The following is a 21,885-nucleotide window of genomic DNA, read 5'->3' on the forward strand; positions in this document are numbered from 1 at the left end:
AAACCTAAATCTGGGGAAAGAATACAGACACTGGATCTACATGAACCCTAGTGTTCAAAATGTGAATTACGATGCCTTTGTTCTTTTTTTCGATTTAATACCAAAAGCAGAAAAAAGGAGAAAAACGACGCATTATATTAACTCCAAGGAGCGTAGGGATGTGCATCTCCGTAACTAAAGCCGATGCGATTCGCATCTCGAACCGCATAGCCAACGATGCGTTACATATGAAGCAGCGACGGATGCGATACGATTCACACCTATTAGGATGCAGCGCGATAGTTTGCTTTTATTTCTTCGGTTCAGACAGACAGCAAATCAACAAACTTAAGTGCATGACCCTTTCACAAACACTCCTATCAATAAAACCAGACGCTTTTTCCTGTTCTGTCTCCAGGAAGATGCAGCTCTACCTCTGCCATGTAAATCTAGGGTCAGAAATCGATCTCCATAGAAAAAATTGGTCACTGTTTTATTTAAATAATAAAAGTATAGCGCGTCTACTAATAATTAGATACAAATAAATTGTTCTTTTAACCGATTGTTAATTGCGTTTTGAACACAATTATTTTATTTGGTTTTCCTTTTCAACACAAAAAAACGAAACAAATAAACGCAGATATTTATTCTAGTTCCAAAAAAATACATATGGTACATTACAGTACACGCTGTTAGTGTTCATGTGCTTTAAACAACATAGCCATGTCTATATGTCTATATATTTCTGTACAAGTCTAATAATTCCTGTGGCGTCCTCAGGTTCAGACTAAAAAAAAAAAGTCAAAAACATGGCAGACTCGAGAACCAAGAGTGTGTCTGAGCGATATTGTCACAGAGATCGTATCGCAAAAGCTCTTTGTATAAACGATATATAAATAAATGCGCTATGAATAGGGCTGCAATTGTTCGTGCTTTACTCTGCCACTGCTCTGGGTTTGCTCCTTTTCTTCTCCCTGACTTTGAGATGTTCTTCATCACCATCACCTTTAGCGTCCCCTGGTGGCTCAGAGGGAGGCGCTGGCGCATTCTCAACATCTGGCTCTAAACAGGAAATAAAAAAAGTTAAGGGTGGACAGAACCTGAGTGCAGCAGCAGCTTGTGTCTATGGATTTCGGCGAATCAGGACAACTTTGATGAGGACCTCATTGCTAAATAAATATATAAATATAAATAATCCTTAATCTAGATTTTTTTTTTCTCAGATTTTCAAGTTATATTATATATAAAAAATAATCCTTAAACTACAGTTTTTTTTTTCTCAGATTTTCAAAAGTTATATATATAATTTTTTATAAATATATAAAAATAATCCTTAAACGACACTGTTTTTTCCCCCCGACTTTTTTTCCAGAAAAACTTTGTTATTTAACTCCAGGAATTTCTTATCAAAATCGGTATTTTAAACTGGTCCGTGTATTAGAACATGTAATAAGTCTGTGGAAGTTACACTATATAGACAGGTTTAGGACATCTGCTTTACATGGGTTGGAATGGAAGATTTCCTGCTATAGAGCTCTAAAACCTACTGGGATGAATCAGAACTTTGACTGCACCCCAGGTCTTCTCACCTCACAATACCTGACTTTACAAACACCCTTGTGGATGAATGAGCACAAATGTTCAGAAACATACTAATGTAATGGAACATCTTTCCAGAAGAGTGGAGGTTTTTATAAGAACAAATGAGAACCTAAATGTAAAATGGGATGTTCAAAAATAGCACATTTTACGGTGAGTTGTCCACAAACTTCTCCATACTGTGTATAATCTGAGTCTTTTTTTTTTTTTGTAAAAAAGTAACAGGATGCAAAATTGATGTACCTGCAGCCAGTTGCATGCTTTTGCTATAGCCTGCAGCAGATGACATGGCCTGACCCAACGCCTGATTGGAACCCAGGGGCTGCTGTGAGGAGAACGGCTTGCTGGAAGATAAGCGCTGACTGCTCTTGGACTCTTTGCCTGGTTTCGACCAGAATAAATTGTCCCCAGCCTGAAGGGCTGCACCCAATTTATTAGCCATCTCCACAAGCTATGGAGAAACCAGATGCTTTTAGAGTGCAGGAATCTAAAACAGTTATGTTGGAGTGAATACGTGCAGGTATGAATGTGGAGGCACATATTTACATATGTGAGTAGCTATTATCATATACCAGGATATATTCCGAAAATTCTTAATAAAGTGACAAAACTGCAGTTTGTATATAAGCATATGGTAGAAAGGTAGAAAGTAGGTAATGTGCACAAAGTTCAAGGCTGACAGTCAAATGATTTAAAATAATACATATATAATATTCCCCAGTTGTGTTTCCAGTTCGACGCTAAAATGTGACATTCCGTTGTCTGAGGCGTATCTGTGTAGTGAAGTTCTACCTCGGGGTCAAACTCGGTGTTGCTGTTGCACTCGATCAACGTGTTGACTTTTTTCTCCATCTCCTGGTACTGCTGTAGCGCCGCCTTCTTGTCGCCCTGATTATACAGCAGCACGGCGAAATTCAGATTCACCAGCGGTTTCGATCTGGAAGTATTTAACGGAGAAAAGCGATCAGCATGTGCAGTATTTATAAAACATGTATTTCAAATATAAAATAGGATTTTGTCATTTGATAGGGTTTGATAAAAATGGCTTCATAAGAAATGATGACATCATAAAAATGAGGCCTTTGATTGGAGGCCCCAAACTTTAGTTACTTTAAAACTCTCATCTGTGAGATCACTGGGATTTTACATGTGAATATTTCATCCGTTAACTGGTTGTGTATGTCAGATATATTACATGATTCAGCCAGAGAAAAGCTGTTGCTACGCTTCATCTGATGGTGAAGGAACAGTAGTTTATTGGTAGTTTATTTTGCTCCACATTGAAAGTTAAGGTATTTGGTATTTTATTTTCAAATGCATTTTGATACAAGTTTTTTTTCAAAGACTCACTCGTCGAGCTGAACGGCTTGTTCGTATGACCTGCGTGCGTTTTCCACATCGTCCAGATTGGTCAGGGCAACTGTGACGAAGCAAGACACGAAAGACTGTTAGTCAACACGTCAGGCTATTGGGAAAAAAATAAGGTTATTGGGAAGTTCGATCCGATTATGAACACAATGGCTCAGATCTTGACGAGAAATTCCCAGCACGATACAACACCACAGAAGAAACCATGCCATGGAAATGCTCCGAGTCTACGCAGGACAGGTTAAAAAACGTTTACTAAACCAATTCATCCATGACTCGAGGTGTGTCAAGTTCTGAGATGTTCTGACATGCTTTTCTGCTCATTGTTGTCAATTGTGAAATGTAAATAAAAGCAGAACACATTGAAAACCTCACAAACCCATATTTTATTCCCAATAGAACATAGTAAACATCGAATACATATGAGGTGGAATCAAAAAGATTCGAGACTAGTTCTTCTTACAAGAAAGTATTTATGTATATTTACACACCATTATTCACAACAGTCCTCTTGCACAGCAATACAGCGCCCCCCAGTGTTCCTACCACTTCTGGAATATCTCCAGGAAGTCTCCTTTTCTGCGATTTGTGCTGATCCCCACAATCTCAAAAGAGACCTTTGAGCTGGATCTTCATCTTCATGTAGGGGTGAAGTGCGAAATTGAGATCGTGTGGCTTTGTCTCTGGCGATCATCATGTAAAAGTTGGCGAACGGTTTGCACATTTTCAAAGGCTGAGCTCGGTGAAGGTTTTCCCTGATCGTCTTCCAGTGATGTTTTTCCGCTCTTGAATCGCGCGAGCCACTCCAAACGCTTCGAAGGACTCATTGTAGCATCGCCATATGTCAAACGTCTCTTGCGGATTTTCCCAGTTTTGTGCGGAATTTCACGTTCGCTCTTTGTTCTAACTTGCTGTCCATGATAAACCTTTTTTTAGGAGTGGCTGGCCGACCTTGGGCTTTGCAGCAGGACAATGATTCAAAACACACCATTTAAAGTCCTGACCTGAATCCTATTGAGATGCTGTGGCATGACCTTAAAAAGGCGGTTCATCCTCGAAAACCCGCCAATGTGGCTGAATTGCAAACAATTCTGCATAGACGAGTGACCAAAAAACTCCGCCGTAACAGACTCACTGCAAGTTATCACAAACGCTGGATTCCAGTTATTAGGTTTCGGCGGCAAAAAACTTATTCACACGGGGCCATGTAGTTTTGGATTTTGTTTTCCCTTAATAATAAAAAACCTTCATTTAAAAACTGCATGTTGTGTTCACTTGTGTTATCTTTTACTAATATTTAAATTAGTTTGATGATCTGAAACATTAAAGTGTGACAATCTCTGACATGGGAATCAGAAAACACGATAAGAAATCACTGTCTATGAACACAGTTCTTCGTGTCAACCACAAATGCAGGTTAAAGCTCTGTCATTCAAAGAAGAAGCCACATGTGAACATGATCAAGAAATGCCACAGTTTTTTCTTTAAAATGGAAAACTGTTCTGTAGTCGGCAGACGGTTGAATTTGTTTTTAGACCCCACTGACGTTTCTTTTGGAAATGGGATTGTGCTCATTGTCGTTTCCAGGTTTCTCTTTTAAGCTGACAGCAGCTGAACCTGATCTGTTGATTGCTCTTCTGCTACTGTAGCAAAGACTGTTCTAAAATGCTTGTCTAGCCTTCTTGAATTGGTCTGCCCATTCTACTTTCTAATCTCCTAGACTGGTTCGAGTTGACAGGAAGTCTGATTACAAGTGTGGCGAGCAGAATGGCATTTCAGAATGCATGATTTCAATGCATGACTTGGTGAGCTCGAACCTTTTTTCCCTTCTATTTCGTTTAAGGAAGGAAGGAGACAGGTGTAAATACCAGCGAGGAGCATGTAGAGCTCTCCCATGCGTGGATGAAGGTTAATAGCGGCGCTGAGGAAGTGGAAAGCTGAGGCGTACTGCTGCATGGTGAGATGCACCAGGCCGAGATTATACAAGACCTTCCAGTCAAACGGAGACAGGTAGTTCGCTCGCTTCAGACAGCTTATGGCCTAAATACCAACAAATGAAAAAAACAAAACAAATGGAAATCAAGAAAAAATGAGTGTGGCATCTTAGAAATCTAACGAATAAACTCACAGCTACATATTTCTTCTTGCCGAAGAAGCACATGCCGATGTTGTTCCAGAGCGGAGGGCTTTCTGGCACGGTGAAAGCTGCCACACGATACTTGTTCATGGCCACGTCGAAATCTCCATGTGTCTGCATCATGCTTCCTGCTGCCAGGATGGCCTGAGGCAAAAAATTAATAAATAAAAAACACCGGCTGAGACAATCAGGTGTAAATTCCTAAGACGTACAACACGGGAAGAAAAGATTTTCCGACCTTGTAATTGTTCGCGTCGTACGTCAGGGCGTTCCCGAGATGTTCAAAGGCCCTCTGATATTTGCCGAGCTAAGAAGTAATGCAACATTGTTACAGGTTTGATGTATGGCATCAAACATCCAAGGAAGTATTAATGTCCAAGAAAAGGCTGTGTGCAGGAACTGACCTGCATGTACAAGAGTCCTAGCGTGGTGAGCAACTCTGTGTTCTCAGGGGAAAACCTATAATACACATTTATTACAAAAAAAAATCAATCTGTCTGTCCTACATTAAACTACATTATACTATATAGACATAAGTCAACACCTTATTATAAGATTCTTAACAACAAATTATTGGTCAGAAAATGTGCAAAAATTAATTCAGAGACTCTGAAATATATATACACACATACACACACAATATTGGCAAAAGTGTGCAAACATCTGGTCAAAAGTAAGGTACGTGCTTTTTGAGGATCGCACTCCACATTCAGTCCCGATTTGCTCTTATGATTCCCTTCACTCTTCTGGGAAGATGTTCTAGTTTTGGAGTGTGCTAATGGAGATTTGTCTTCATTTAGACACAAGTGTGTTAGTAAAGTCAGGTAATGATGTAGGTGAGGTGAGGAGGCCTGGTGTGCAGTCAGAGTTCACATTCATCCCAAAGGTGTTCAAAAGTTGATTTTAGAGCTCTATAGCAGGAGATCTTCCACTCCAACCCGAAAACCATGTGTTCATGGAGTTTGCTTTGTGCACAGGGGGAATTTTAATTAATATTAATTAGACAATGTTATGCTACTGCATCCAAAGACACCATGTACAAATTGTGTGCCTTCAGTTTTGGGATAGAACCGCATAGGTTTGGGAAACTCGGGTGTCCCAATATTTTTGTCTATATAGCAGAGGTGGCAAAAGTACACACATCCTTTACTTAAGTAGAAGTACAGATACTCATGTTTTAAAATACTCGGGTAAAAGTTGAAGTACTGATTAAACTTTTTTACTTAAGTGAAAGTAAAGAAGTTTTAACTCTGACATGACTAAAGAGTAGTTATTACTTCTACATGTTTTAGCTGTTAACTGGACCTCACATCATTAGATAGATAGATAGATAGATAGATAGATAGATGGATGGATGGATGGATGGATGGATGGATGGATGGATGGATGGATGGATGGATGGATGGATGGATGGATGGATGGATGGATGGATGGAAGGAAGGAAGGAAGGAAGGAAGGAAGGAAGGAAGGAAGGAAGGAAAGAAAGAAAGAAAGAAAAAGAAAGAAAGAAAGAAAGAAAGAAAGAAAGAAAGAAAGAAAGAAAGAAAGAAAGAAAGAAAGAAATAAAGAAAGAACATGCTTTCCAGTCTGATCTATTCCATGGTTCAGTGGGTTAAGGCTGGTGCGTCGGTGATGGTGAGGATCAGGGTTTGAATCCTGCTAGTTGCGATGTAGGTTATGTTCCTGCTTCCTAAATCTTTCTTTAGCTTTATATTCTTGCGTTGATGGTTTGAAGGTAGGTAGACCTGCTCTAAACAACTTTTCTGGCCTGTCTTCCCTGATGGTTCAGTGGGTTAAATCAGGTGTCTTGCTTTTGGTGGGGTTCAGGGTTCGAATCCTGTTTTCTGTCTGCCAGTCACAATCAGGATTCACTTCCTACATCTTTCTTCAGTGATATATTTTTGTTTTTAATGGGTTGAAAAGAAAGATAGACCTGCTCTAAACAAGCTTCCTAGCCTGTCCTCACCGATGGTTCAACAGGTTAAGGTTGGTATCTTGCTAATGGTGAGGATCAGGGTTCGAATCCTGCTTTCTTCCTGTTATTTACAATGTGGGTTTAACCTGTGCTACTTACATCTGTATTCACTTCCTACATCTTTCTTTAGCGTTAAATTCTTGTGTTGATTATTTAAAAAGAAAGATAGACCTGCTCTAATCAAGCTTCCCATCCTGTTTTTTTCTGATGGCTTAGTGGGTTAAGGCTGGTACTTTGCTAATGTTGGTGGTCAGGGTGGTCACGCTAAATGTGTGAATCAGGGTTCGGTCCCTGCTAGTCACGTTATGGGTTTGCTTCCTATGTCTGTCTTTAGCATTATAGTCTTGTGTTGATGGTTTGAAAGAAAAGATAGACCTGCTCTAAACAATCTTCGTAGCCGGTCCTTCCCGATGGTTCAGTGGGTTAAGACTGGTATTTCGCTGTGGGTGGGGTTCAGGGTTCGAATCCTGCTTTCTGTGTTTCTGTCTGGTCTGAATTTCTTGCTTTGAAACATGAAACGAAGGATAAACCCCCAAAAAAAAGAAGGTGTGTTGTGGGACTTGATGGCTTTGTGGTAAAAGCCTTGCCTCTGAGCTCAGAGGTTGCTGGTTCGAATCTGGCTTGTGCCCTTACTGGGTAAGCTGTGTGGAAAGTAGTGTGTGGTGAGCAATGGAGTGGTTGACTGTGAACAAAGGCTATGAAGACCTGCTGCTTCACAGCCTCAGAAAAAGTGAGGGTGATAGGTTTTTGGCAGAATTTTTCCCTATATGCAAAACTAAGTCGATACTTTTTTGGACGTTTTTGCTTCATAACCCCCTGTTTTCAGCTTCTCAGACGCTGGGGGGGCAGATGCCCGGATATTGCCCCCCTGCTTCAGGATACACCCTCCGAAACCATCCACATCCAACCTTCCACGCAGCCATTTCTGACACCTTCCACACTCTTAACTTCAAGCCCTGGCCGGGGTTTGAACCGGCAACCTCTCAACCCAGAGGCAAAGCTCTTCCAATTGAGCCACAGGATCTCCTGCAAGAAACTGATTTTTAGGACCTTTTTTGGTTCTTTTTTAAAACATTTTAAACATTTTAAAGGAAAGCTAAGGGGTAGGAATCGAACCGGGTGAGTCCGATAGCAGCGACCACTTCACTGACCATTACACCAACACAGGAGAGGTAAACAAGCCTTTGCTTATTGGACTCTTGGCTTTTCTATAGGTAGGAAACCACTGTTTTCTCTTAGATCATGATGGTAGAGGGTCAAAACTTCTCCTTCCTGTACATTCTCTCAGTAACCGGAACTCTATGAGAAGTGACTCAGGTACAAGAACCACATCTCCAACACCTGCACCACTGATATACCATGATTTACCAGCAACCAGTTTTAATGATCTTTTATTGTTCTGTTTTTAAAAACTTCTTATAATGTTCAATATGAAACTAGAGGTAAGATTTAAACCATAGAAGTCTTTCATCATAGATCACTAATGGCATTACTTTCAAAACTCAAAACTTTGTTAGACATGTAAATAAGCAGGAAAGACAGAGACAAAGACAAAGAGACACAGACACAGCTTTAGAAAGAGTGAGAAACAAATAGAGAGACAGCAAGAGAGAGAGACATATACAGTGAGACATAGACATTTACTAAAAGAGACACAGAGACAATTAGATAGAGAAAATAGAGAGACAAAGATAGCGAGATATAGCCACTTCCTGTTGGAAGTGTTTATCCCGAGCGACACTTAATGATCTCATTTACTAAATGAGCAGTATTGAGTTAAGTGCCTGCTCAGGTGCCCAAAACTGGCAGCTTGGAGGTGTTAAACATGTATCATATGTACAGTATGTGATATATATGTAAGCATATGTACAGTGATTAAATATAAAGGCTAAATCAGTGCAAAGACGTGTGGACATCATTAAGAGCCATTGCTATGTTTCCACACGGACAGTTAATGAGGTGATACCGGAGAAACTGCACCTCTTCAAGTCAAGTCAGGAAGCTTATATATAGAAAATATAGACATTTTACAGATTTAAATGATGTATTGTTTTAATCTGTACGATCAATAAAGACAGTAATTTAAGTTTGTGTCGCCATTATGAGGGAAAAACCCACAAAACGCCACCTAGAGGTTTAAATGTGTAAAACATGGCAGATTTGGTGTTTGATTTGAGACTTGCCGCAGAAATAAAAGAAAAGTTTACTGATTAAAAATATTTTTATTTGGAGTTTATTTATTTATTTTATATCGAAGTAAAGAAAGGACATCGTGGATAAATGTATTTTTTGCCGAAGGTTTTAATTTCGCCTCTTTTTTATTTAGTTATTTATTTATGTATTTAAATTTTTTATAAAAATGGTGAAACAGAAATGCGCGCTGAATTGATAGCGCGTTAATAAAATTAATTAATTAATTAAAGTTAATAATTTTTATTTTTACAGCCAAATATACATATACATACATACACATATATATGTATATATATGTTGTTACCTAATGAATGTGTCCAGGCTGAAGATCCACATATAGAACACAAGCAGAGAAAAGATGATAATGATCATGAATGTGTCTGTTCTCAGTCATGTTTACATCACTGACTCCCTCTGTCTCATCCACATTAACCCTAAACTTCTTACTGCCTTCTGCCTGCTGATTCTTAGCTCCATAAACTAGTCTACATCTGTGGTGAGTGAGAGTCAGGACTTTATACACCAGTGGATTGAAAAAGACACACAATGACAGGAAATCGGTTGTGAAAATATTTAACCAAATCAATGGATTAAAACTAAAGTCACGAGTCTGTTTTGAAAATGTAAGAAGTAGAAAGTACAGATATTTGTGTAAAACTTTAATGAGTAAAAGTAAAAAGTTGTCTGAAAAATAAACAGTGGAGTAAAGTACTGATACCAGAAAAATCTACTTAAGTACAGTAACGAAGTATTTGTACTTCGTTACTTCCCACCTCTGGAAGCCATAAATGTAAATGTCCGGTGTCCAGATACTTTTGTCCATAAAGTCTGTGTATTTAAATGTTTTGAATATTATATACAGTGGGTACGGAAAGTATTCAGACCCCCTTAAATTTTTCACTTTTTGTTATATTGCAGCCATTTGCTAAAATCATTTAAGTTCATTTATTTTCCTCATGAATGTACACATAGCACCCCATACTGACAGAAAAACACAGAATTGTTGACCTTTTTGCAGATTTATTAAAAAAGAAAAACTGAAATATCACATGGTCCTAAGTATTCAGACCCTTTGCTGTGACACTCATATATTTAACTCAGGTGCTCTCCATTTCTTCTGATCATCCTTGAGATGGTTCTACACCTTCATTTGAGTCCAGAAATTTTTGATTATACTGATTGGACTTGATTAGGAAAGCCACACACCTGTTTATATAAGACCTTACAGATCACAATGCATGTCAGAGCAAATGAGAATCATTAAGGTCAAAGGAACTGCCTGAAGAGCTCAGAGACAGAATTGTGGCAAGGCACAGATCTGGCCAAGGTTCCAAAAAAATTTTGCTGCACTTAAGGTTCCTAAGAGCACAGTGGCCTCCATAATCCTCAAATGGAAGACGTTTGGGACGACCAGAACCATTCCTAGAGCTGGCCGACCGGCCAAACTGAGCTATCGGGGGAGAAGAGCCTTGGTGAGAGAGGTAAAGAAGAACCCAAAGATCACTGTGGCTGAGCTCCAGAGATGCAGTCGGGAGATGGGAGAAAGTTGTAGAAAGTCAACCATCACTGCAGCCCTCCACTAGTCGGGGCTTTATGGCAGAGTGGCCCGACGGAAGCCTCTCCTCAGTGTAAGACACATGAAAGCCCGCATGGAGTTCTCCAAGATGGTGAGAAATAAGATTCTCTGGTCTGATGAGACCAAGATAGAACTTTTTGGCCTTAATTCTAAGCGGTATGTGTGGAGAAAACCAGGCACTTCTCATCACCTGTCCAGTACAGTCTCAACAATGAAGCATGGTGGTGGCAGCATCATGCTGTAGGGGTGTTTTTCAGCTGCAGGGACAGGACGACTGGTTGCAATCAAGGGAAAGATGAATGCGGCCAAGCACAGGGATATCCTGGACGAAAACCTTCTCCAGAGTGCTTTGGACCTCAGACTGGGCTGAAGGTTTACCTTCCAACAAGACAATGACCCTAAGCACACAGCTAAAATAACGATGGAGTGGCTTCACAACAACTCTGTGACTGTTCTTGAATGGCCCAGCCAGAGCCCTGACTTAAACCCAATTGAGCATCTCTGGAGAGACCTAAAAATAGCTGTCCACCAACGTTTACCGTCCAACCTGACAGAACTGGAGAGGACCTGCAAGGAGGAATGGCAGAGGATCCCCAAATCCAGGTGTGAAAGACTTGTTGCATCTTTCCCAAAAAGACTCCTGGCTGTATTAGATCAAAAGGGGGCTTCTACTAAATACTGAGCAAAGAGTCTGAATACTTAGGACCATGTGATATTTTAGTTTTTCTTTTTTAATAAATCTGCAACAGTGTCAACAATTCTGTGTTTTTCTGTCAATATAGGGTGCTATGTGTACATTAATGAGGAAAAGAAATGAACTTAAATGATTTTAGCAAATGGCTGCAAAATAAAAAAGAGTGAAAAATTTAAGGGGGTCTGAATACTTTCCGTACCCACTGTATATTTGAAGGCTTTATCAATATATAGACACACAAAGTGTATTCAGCTACAGTAACATCATTCTTCACAGAAGTTTCACAGCATCTATTTATGTTCAGTCCTCTTTTGGAACAGGTCTGACCCAAATATTTTGCCACAGACACAGGATGTTTCTGCAACGACCAAATCATTCAGCATCTTCTGTCTGGCAGAATCATATCTGCCTTCCTCATCTCATAGTGCTGTTAGTTATCCCTTTTAGCTCGGAGAGAAGAATGGAGCGAGGGAGCCTCTTTCTTCTATCTCTGGTGTAAATGAGCACGAAGAGAGGTTTCTAGATTCAGCCCAGAACTGCCTCCTCTGCCTGCACATATTTACTCTCTAGAACTACTGATAACTGTGCCTACTAAACACTTCGATGACTATTTCCTTATTTCGATAAAAGCCACAAAAAAGTCAACAAGGAGTAAACACTCCTACCTGGGTTGACCATGTCCACTCGGGTGGCTGATGATACTTTAGCGATATCCGATCGTCGTGCGAGTTTGAGACATGACTCATATCTTAAAAGACTCGTTATTCCTAAAGGGAGGTTTGCGGAAACGGTCGGAACAAAAGAAACGTGTCAACCTGATTGTGATTAATTGCAGCCGCCGCTTTGAGTCTCTTCTCAGCGGGGCGACGCGTTTTTACCCCCTAAAGCGGTGACTTCGTCTGTCACACTGCACGTGTTCACACTGTGAACCTCACCGAGAACCTTCAATCGTGTGTCTTCTGGGTCACAGAAACAAAGCTCAGAGCTGGAAAACTATTTGGGTGAAAAAGTAACAACTGCAACTGCACTGCATATTGTTGTTGTTGTTTTTTTTTTTTACTTTTTACACACTTACTCCACTGCACTCTTGTAGATCTCGATGGCCTTCTCGGTGTCTTCCTGTAACAGGTAGACCTTTCCCAGCATCATGTAGGTCATGTTGTGCTTGTTAAGCTGGAGCGCCATGTTTAGATGCTCTTCAGCCTGTCATAAGAGACAAACTTTACAAATTTGCACGTAAAAATATACTAAACGAAAAAAATCTATTTTATATTTTATAATGATAATTAAAGATTCTTTACATTTATAGAGCCCCTCATTAATATTGGCACCCTTGGAAAATATAAGCAAAATAGTCAAAATGTGAAAATTTGTCTTTTTCATTCAATCTTAAAAAAAAAAAAAAAAAAAAAAGTATATATATATATATATATATATATATATATATATATATATATATATATATATATATATATATATATATATATATATATATATATATCCGTGTGGCAAAATCCACAGTTACACAGCTCCTGATGTACACACAGGACGATGTCTTTTGGCACACTGACTTATAAAGGTAAGTGCTCCCTCTGACTGTGCGTGCAGGCTTGTGCTGCCATCTGTTGGCGTGTTGCAAAACTAATCTCGGAATTTTTTGTTACCGGATGACTTTTTCCAAGCCATTTGTGATTCTTCCCCAATCTGTTACCACAAAATTGGAGGCACACAATTGTATCGGATCTATGGATGCATTATTTTTTCTCTTCACTTAAACAAGGCGACCCAAACCTGTTCCAGCATGACAGTGACCTCAACCCCTTCTGAACACCTTTGGGATGAATGTGAACGCTAACTGCAGCCATGCTTCCTCATCTCTCCTCACCTTTATCTAAGTCAATACCTTTACTAACACAGGATGGGCAGGATGATTTTGGAGTTTGGCTATAGGGATTTGTGTTCATTCAGCTACAAGGGTTTTAGTAAAGTCAGATACTGATGCAGGGTGAGAAGGACCAGATCATAGTCGTCATCCCAAAGGCGCTCAATGGGGTTGACGTCAGGACTCCTTGCTAGATTGTTGATTAGTTCTACCCCAAACTTGGACCTAGGTTTGGGGCCTCTTTCTGCTTTTTTACCAGATATAAGTGTGGTGGTCAGGTGACCACATACCTTTGGCCATGTAATGTAAAATGACCAACTCCAATTACAAAACTGAAACTAACTTACGCTCTTGAAGTCCTTAGTGTAGATGTAGCAAACCCCGAGATTATGGTTGATCTCCTGCAAATAAACCGAAATGTCGCTTTTATTTGCAATTCTTGGCTTGTGAATTAGGATTAACGTTTAAAAGTGCTGAACTTTTACCCAGTCTCGCTGATTAAGACGAGCCACCTCGTTGTAAACCTCGATGGCGGCCTTATGTTTCCCTAAGAGAAAACTGAAAACCCACATACACAATGACACATTATTTAATTCTGTTAGAGTCCATGCTCCAAAGCGGAAACAAACCACCCAAGATATACCCAGGATGCTTACAGCGAGCGAGCCACTTGCTTGAGGTTGTCCGAGCTGGTTGGGTTGAGGATGGCACAGCTCTGAAACAGCTCTAGAGACTGCTGGATCTTTCCCTCTAAACGTAAAATCAGAGCTACACACACACAGACAGAAACAAATTACACTATATAGTCAAACATGGTCAAAAGGGGTTGGGACACCTGACTTTTTTCAGCTATATGTGGTTTTCTCAAATCTCAAAATGATCTCCTGCTATGGGCTCTAGATTCAAGCCTATTGAACACTTTTTGTATGGACAAAGTGGAATATGAGTAACTGACTTTTCTAACACCCTTGTGGCTGATTGAGCACAAATCTCCACAAGCACCCTACAAAACCTAGTGGAGCATCTCCAGAAGTGTGGAGGTTATTATAACAGCAAATAGGAACTAAATGTGGAATAAAGTATGTACTTCAAAAAAGTCTTATGGTCAGGTGTCCACAAACTTTTGTGTATACATTGTGTATCAAAGTCATTACAGAGTAAGAAACTGGGTGGAACGGTAGTTTTGCACGTTACACTTTCACTTATTTTCTATACAATTTAACAATGTCAAAACTACAGAAATGTCCCAAACCTCATTGTGGTCACAGTGATACATGTGTACAGTTTGTTTGGCTGAATGGATAACGTGTGTGAAAGTGTAACTTGTGCAAAACTGCCATAAGAACTACGTAAGAACTGATTACAGTTACCTTGGACATATATGGCATATTCACACACACCCTGAGTCTCCTGCAGCTGCTCTTTTATAATTGCCTGAGAAGATTATAAAGCAAATCGGACACAATCAAGGAATTATACAAGAATTTGAAAAGTTAAGAAGGTGAAGAAGATGCCAGCAGAAAACACGAAGACACACAAGCTCCTACCTTGCAGGACTCGTAGTCTTTACGGATGTAGTGTAGATGGATCAGCCAGTTCCTCCTCTCAAGGATTGGAAGCTCCGGGGCTGGGAAAAGATTATATAATGTATATATATATTATATATATTTTTTATATATATATTTAAAAATTTATCGCGGAATCGCATTTTCCACAACTAATTCGTTTGGCTGATTTTCCCGATCTCTCGTGGATAGCACGATTGACCAAAACACTTATAGGGAATTGTTTTTATGGAGTTTTATTTTGAAATGATGAAATTTATTAATACAAATATACAAACCCGATTTCAAAAAAGTTGGGACACTGTACAAATTGTGAATAAAAAAGGAATGCAATAATTTACAAATCTCATAAACTTATATTTTATTTACAATAGAATATAGATAACATATCAAATGTTGAAAGTGAGACATTTTGAAATGTCCTGCCAAATATTGGCTCATTTTGGATTTTCAAAAAAGTTGGGACAGGTAGCAATAAGAGGCCGGAAAAGTTAAATGTACATATAAAGAACAGCTGGAGGACCAATTTGCAACTTATTCGGTTAATTGGCATGATTGGGTATAAAAAGAGCCTCTCAGAGTGGCAGTGTCTCTCAGAAGTCAAGATGGGCAGAGGATCACCAATTCCCCCAATGCTGCAGCGAAAATTAATGGAGCAATATCAGAAAGGAGTTTCTTAGAGAAAAATTGCAAAGAGTATGAAGTTATCATCATCTACACTGCATAATATTATCCAAAGTTTCAGAGAATCTGGAACAATCTCTGTGCGTAAGGGTCAAGGCCGGAAAACCATACTGGATGCCCGTGATCTTCGGGCCCTTAAACGGCACTGCATCACATACAGGAATGCTACTGTAATGGAAATCACAACATGGGCTCAGGAATACTTCCAGAAAACATCGTCGCTGAACACAATCCACCGTGCCATTCGCCTTTGCCGGCTAAAACTCTACAGGTCAAAAAAGAAGCCATATGATACATCATACAGAAGCACAGGCATTTCCTCTGGGACAAGGCTCATTTAAAATGGACTGTGGCAAAGTGGAAAACTGTTCTGTGGTCAGATGAATCATAATTTGAAGTTCTTTTTGGAAAACTGGGACGCCATGTCATCCGACTAAAGAGGATAAGGACAACCCAAATTGTTATCAGCACTCAGTTCAGAAGCCTGCATCTCTAATGGTATGGGGTTGCATGAGTGCTTGTTACATAAGTAGCTTACACATATTGAAAGGCAACATCAATGCTGAAAGGTATATCCAAGTGTTAGAACAACATATGCTCCCATCCAGACTTCGTCTCTTTCAGGTAGGACCTTACATTTTCCAACATGACAATGCCAGACTAAATACTGCATCAGTTACAACATCATGGCTGCGTAGAAGAAGGATCCGGGTACTGGAATGGCCAGCCTGCAGTCCAGATCTTTCACCCATAGAAAACATTTGGCACATTGTAAAGAGGAAGATACGACAAACAAGACCTAAGACAGTTGAGAAACTAGAAGCCTGTATTAGACAAGAATGGGAAAATATTCCTATTCCTAAACTTGAGTCTCCTCAATCCCCAGACATTTGCAGACTGTTATAAAAAGAAGAGGGGATGCCACACAGTGGTAAACATGGCCTTGTTCCAACTTGTGTTGTGTTGATGCCATGAAATTTAAAATCAACTTATTTTTCCCTTAAAATTATACATTTTCTCAGTTTAAACATTTGATATGTCATCTATGTTGTATTCTGAATAAAATATTGAAATTTGAAACTTCCACATCATATCATTCTGTTTTTATTCACAATTTGTTCAGTATTGTATACATAAAATTTTTGGGGTGGTGCCTGTTTATCGCAGGTTTTTTTTGTTTATTGCGGGTGGTTTTGGAACGTAACCACCGTGATAAACCGGATACCGAATTACTGTACATATATTTTCTTATATTCCAACCAACGCCAAGTCTCAATCTACACTAGTGTTACCTTGAGATATAAAAATGTGCATTCAGCCTGCAGCAACAACACACAATCATTTCAATCCAGTACTAAAGTCACCAAGATGTGGAGTTCTGAACATCTGAACAAGTTTATTTGATTCGGTAGTGAGCTAAGCAGCGTTATTTGCCATTTCACTTCAAGTTTTGCCTTTAATTCAAGATTTAAGATAAAATTTGTCACTGACAGTTATATACAGAATACAACTTGCAGTGAAATGCAGACCTGATCAGCTGCTCAGAACAGATAAAACAGACTATAAATATAAAATTTAAGAAAATATGAGAAGATATTAGGTTAGTTAAATAGATCATCAATTACAGGTGAAGTATATAACGCTGATTATCTTCATCATGGCACCTGTTAGTGGGTGGGATATTGTTAGGCAGCAAATGAACATTTGGTCTTCAAAGTTGACGTGTTAGAAGCAGGAAAAATGGGCGAGCGTAAGGATTCTAGCGAGTTTGACAAATTGTGACGTCTAGACAACTGGGTCAAAGCATTTTCAAAACTGCAGCTCTTGTGGGATGTTCCCTGGTCTGCAGTGGTCAGTATCTATCAAAAGTGGTCCAAGGAAGGAACAGTGGTGAACCGGCGACAGGGTCGTGGGCGGCCGAGGATCATTGATGAACGTGAGGAGCGAAGGCTGGACCGTGTGATCTGATCAAACAGACGAGCTCCTGTGGCTCAAATTGCTGAAAAAGTTCATGCTGTTGATGCTCGATAGGTCAGGAGTGTTTTGTCAGCAATATTAGGCAGATGGTCATAATGTTATGCCTCTGGATATTTAGATGTGGAAACGGGAAGGACAAAATATAATGAGGGGTGACAACAACCAAAAACAGTAACAGTGACAATGATGACATGTGCAAGTGCATAACAAACACGAGTATGATTGTAAGGGAGAAGTTCTAGTTTAGACTTGAATGCTCACTTGTGGGATGAAGCTCCTCCAAAGCCTCTCAGATTTGAATCAGACATGTGGAAGTGCTTGCCTGATTGCAGCGGACTGAACGTGTATTTAATTTAATGATTAGGGGTTCTTGATGATATTAACAGTACTGTTTGGAGCAATTGCCAGACCAAACTGGGCCTGAATGCTTTCGATATCCTAGTATAGACGTTTTTCAGGATTCCTGGTGAAATTTTATGATACAGTCTTTGTCGATCTACAATGTCTGGCTAATGTCAGTTATAGCAGCAGAGGACTCTGTAGAGAAGCTCTAGAGGCCTTATTTCAGATGAAGAGAAAAAAAAAAAGCACAATGTTCTGTGTTTGATTTGCTTTTCAGGAAACTGCCTCGTCGCCTCGCAGCAGGAACGTATAACCATTCAGGGCTTTTTTCCTCTGAGCTTTTGATCCTCTTTGGATGAAACTAGTGCGATTAAAAACTTAACGAACAGCACCATCCACAGGATAAACTGAAGTATGATTGTAATATTACTCAAGACTACAGACTCGGGTACAGCTAAACAAAATAACCGTAACTAATCTAGTAGATTACAAAAGGCAAAACAGAAACTATTATTTTAAAGCTATAAATACACTATATGGACACAGTTAGAGACACACAAAAGGTATAGAATGTCTTTGGAAGCAGTAGCATGAAATTTTCCCTTCACTTGAACTAAAAGACCCGAAACTGCTCCAGCAGGACTATGCACCTGTGCACAAAGCCAGATCCATGAAGATGTGCTTTACATGGGTTGAAGAGAAAGATCTCCTGCTATAGAGCTCTGATCTCAAGCCTATTGAACACCATTAGGTAAAATTCAGTCCCAGTCCCAATACTTTTGTCCAAATAGTGTATATCTACAGTCACCCCTCACATTTCAGCAACTATTTTTGTAAATCGTCTCAAGGGACAATGCTCTAGAAATGAAACTTGGATATATTTTAGTCAATGTGCATGTTGTATAGCAGTACAGATTTACTATAAAAATAACAACATACAGCCATTATTATCTAAATAACTGGCAACAAAAGTGAGTACACCCTAAGTGAACATGTCAAAACTGTTTACAAAGTGTCAATATTTTGTGTGAACACCACTGTTCTCCAGCACTGCCTTAATTCTCCTGGGCATGGAACTGACCAGAGCTGCACAGGTTGTTGCCAGGATCCTCTTCCACTTCTCCATAATAACATCACAGAGCTGCTGGATGTTAGGCACATGGCGCTACTCCACCTTCTGCTTGAGGATCTTCACAGGTGCTCAATAGGGTTCAGGTCAGGAGACATACTTGGTCACTCCATCGCCTTCACCTTCCTCAGCAAAGCAGTTGTCATCGTGGTGGTGTGTTTGAGTCGTTATTATGTAGGAAAACTGTTCTGCTTCAGAATGTCACAGTACAGATGGCAGCACAAGGCTGCATGCACAGTCACAGGGCGCGCCGACCTTCATTAGTCAGTGTGCCAAAAGACACTGCGGGGAAACAACATGATCTCACTTTCGCACCCATCCTTCTCACCGGATTTGGCTTCTGCGGATTTTGCCGTCCTCCAAACGATAAAGGTCCAGCTCAAAGGTTCTTCAAAAAAATAATACTTTCAGGACACATTGAGAGCACCGTATTGCTATGCGAATAGGACAATTTTGAAGGTGATGGTGTGTAAATGTATGCAAATAAAGACAAAGTGAGGTTTTTAGCTCTATATAGGTCAAAACACCAAAATACCTGCTCATGTCAGCAATCAGGATTAGACTTCCTCAACCTAGATTCCTCTCCAAGACATATGTCAGAATGAGACTTAAAATGGCTTCAAAATCATGGAGGTATGATTGCATGATTACCATTCACACACATATGGATAGACAAGTAAAGACTGCTTCAGAATGTCACAGTACATGTTGAAATCCATGTTTCCATCAATGAGCCACAGCACTCACTAAGTACCAGCAGCACTCATGCAGCCCCAGACCATGATGCTACCACCACCATGCTTGACTGTAAACAATTTTCTTGGTCCTCACCAGGACACCATCTGAGCCAAACAAGTTTACTGTACTATAACTCAACAATACTAATTCTCAAATCTTTGCTATGAGGTGCCATGTTGAACATCCAGTGGTCAGTATGAGAGAATTGTACTCAAAGCACCACATTTTAACTATTTAAATACAAGATACACAAATGTTTTATGGTCCTGTCAAGCAGATAAAACCATGAACATGATGAATGAGTTATTTGTCGTTATTTACACTTTAAAATATATCCAAGATTCATTTCTATGAGAAGATTTGCTTGCTGAAATGTGATTGGTGCACTTACTTTTGTTAGATACTGTATATACTCAATTTGTTCGAGAACACTTAATTACTTTTTCTATGCCTCTTTGAGCTTACTTGAAAAGTGGGCCACACCTAACTAAACAGAACCCTCTTCCAGAACCGTACCTCATTTTACTTGATGAAATCTAAACCTTTTCCAAGAACATTATACTCCAAAGCACCCTGGGAGAACTCAGCAGGATCCTATTGGTAGGTTCCATAACCCTAGATTTCGGGTACGTACCTTTTTTAGGGCGCGCTTTCAAGGACACAGGCAGCGAAACCTCCTAAAGTTGATAAACAGATCGAAATATCACAAGTTACATCAAGGCATTACTACATTAATACTAATCCATTCGGTTACACATCCCATAAGAATAACTTGCTTTTTTTTTAAATGAATAACAACGAATGACAGTCAGCTATGAGCTGTACAACTAACAAATGTACTTCAACACAATGTGATATCAAAAGGATTCGAGACTAGTTTCGCAACACGCCAACAAATGGCAGCACAAGGCTGCATGCACAGTCACAGGGAGTGCAACCTTCATTAGTCAGTGTGCCAAAAGACACTGCGGGGAAACAACATGATCTCACTTCCGCACCCATCCTTCTCACCGGATTTGGCTTCTGCGGATTTTGCCGTCCTCCCAACGATAAAGGTCCAGCTCAAAGGTTCTTCAAAAAAGAAGACTTTCAGGACACATTGGAAGCCATGTGAAAATCTTATATACACAGGATCAGTGTATAACCCGAGACCAGGATACCAGGAGCTGGGAGTTTGTTTGATTTTACATTAAGTTAATTGAGATTGTTATTTTTAGGGTAGCTATGGTTAATCAAAGCATGATGAAAATAAGTTTCTGGGTCACTGTTGGTTGCTCAGTAGCCTGTAATGGGGGGCGGTGGGAATACGGCAGAGAGCAGCTTGGGAGAATGAAGTGTAGGAAAAATCTGTTTGGGTTTTTTCTTGGAAATCCACCTTAAGCAGAAGAGGCCAAAAGGCTTGAAGTAAACATGACTGTGTGCCTCTTCATGAACTATTTTGTCTTTTCAGTAGTAGATGTTTATGAATAAAGATCTGTTTATGAGAGATCTGATGTAGTCATTGTTGTTGTTTTTTGGGAAATTTTTGGAATTTGGAATTGAAAATAACCATTAAGTACAGATTTTCTACTGCAGATACTCCTATAGCTCTTACAACTTCCTCTGATTCAGGTTGTGCGCATGCGCAAATCTCTCTATACCCCCTCCTTCTCTAACTACACCTCTAAATTATTTCGCTACATAACAAAAACGTGGAATTATATACAGTTTGCACTTGAGGACGTGCGAAGGCGTTTTAAACCGAGAATAAATGAAAACCCTCACCGTTTTGACGCTCTCGTCGTCAGCCATTCTTTTTTTGTGGAGCGGATTACAACGACACGCACTTCCGGTTTCTCGAGGCGCCCTCAAACGCCCAGCCGTTACCGTGGCAACAATGTACCGCCAAACCCTCTATTAAATCCATATAAATATATCGTGCACTTTCTGACCCTAAAATCTAAGGACGTGAAAATAGGGACAATGTTGTGTTGTATTAATATATCTACAGTAGATGATCCTGGTGTCCACAACTCTGGTTAAAGCAACAGCTTTATTTTAATGTACT

The 21,885-nt window shown here is 39.7% G+C and overlaps 1 protein-coding gene across 2 annotated transcripts; it reads right to left on the reverse strand.

Annotated features, from left to right (window-relative positions):
• Positions 1-610: 610 nt before the first annotated feature.
• bbs4 (Bardet-Biedl syndrome 4) lies at positions 611-21,708 on the reverse strand. 2 transcript variants are annotated; one of them, XM_083546376.1, is made up of 17 exons: positions 21,603-21,668; positions 20,850-20,909; positions 20,473-20,515; positions 14,951-15,030; positions 14,774-14,837; positions 14,060-14,171; positions 13,889-13,961; positions 13,751-13,804; positions 12,597-12,724; positions 5,488-5,542; positions 5,322-5,390; positions 5,075-5,227; positions 4,815-4,986; positions 2,929-2,998; positions 2,371-2,515; positions 1,822-2,029; positions 611-1,041 (listed from the first exon to the last, which is right to left on the reverse strand). In XM_083546376.1, the coding sequence occupies exons 9-17, from the start codon at positions 12,704-12,706 to the stop codon at positions 914-916; spliced, it is 1,110 nt and encodes a 369-aa protein (XP_083402502.1). In that variant the 5' UTR covers positions 12,707-12,724; positions 13,751-13,804; positions 13,889-13,961; positions 14,060-14,171; positions 14,774-14,837; positions 14,951-15,030; positions 20,473-20,515; positions 20,850-20,909; positions 21,603-21,668; the 3' UTR covers positions 611-913. The 2 variants fall into 2 exon arrangements, with proteins under 2 accessions (XP_083402502.1, XP_083402501.1); XM_083546375.1 differs by lacking the exon at positions 20,850-20,909 and having other exon boundaries at positions 21,603-21,708.
• Between the last annotated feature and the right edge of the window lie 177 nt (positions 21,709-21,885).

Source organism: Silurus aristotelis, assembly GCF_946808225.1.
Source record: "Silurus aristotelis genome assembly, chromosome: 7".
NCBI lineage: Eukaryota > Metazoa > Chordata > Actinopteri > Siluriformes > Siluridae > Silurus > Silurus aristotelis.

Bases quoted from the DNA above. Each gene is read 5' to 3' on its own strand.
- bbs4 (XM_083546375.1), bottom strand. From the start codon at position 21,629: ATGGCTGACGACGAGAGCGTCAAAACG. The intron at 20,516-21,602 runs GTGAGGGTTTTC...TATCAACTTTAG, and splicing joins ACGACGAGAGCGTCAAAACG to GAGGTTTCGCTGCCTGTGTC. The intron at 5,228-5,321 runs GTCGGAAAATCT...TTTTTGCCTCAG, and splicing joins ACGACGCGAACAATTACAAG to GCCATCCTGGCAGCAGGAAG.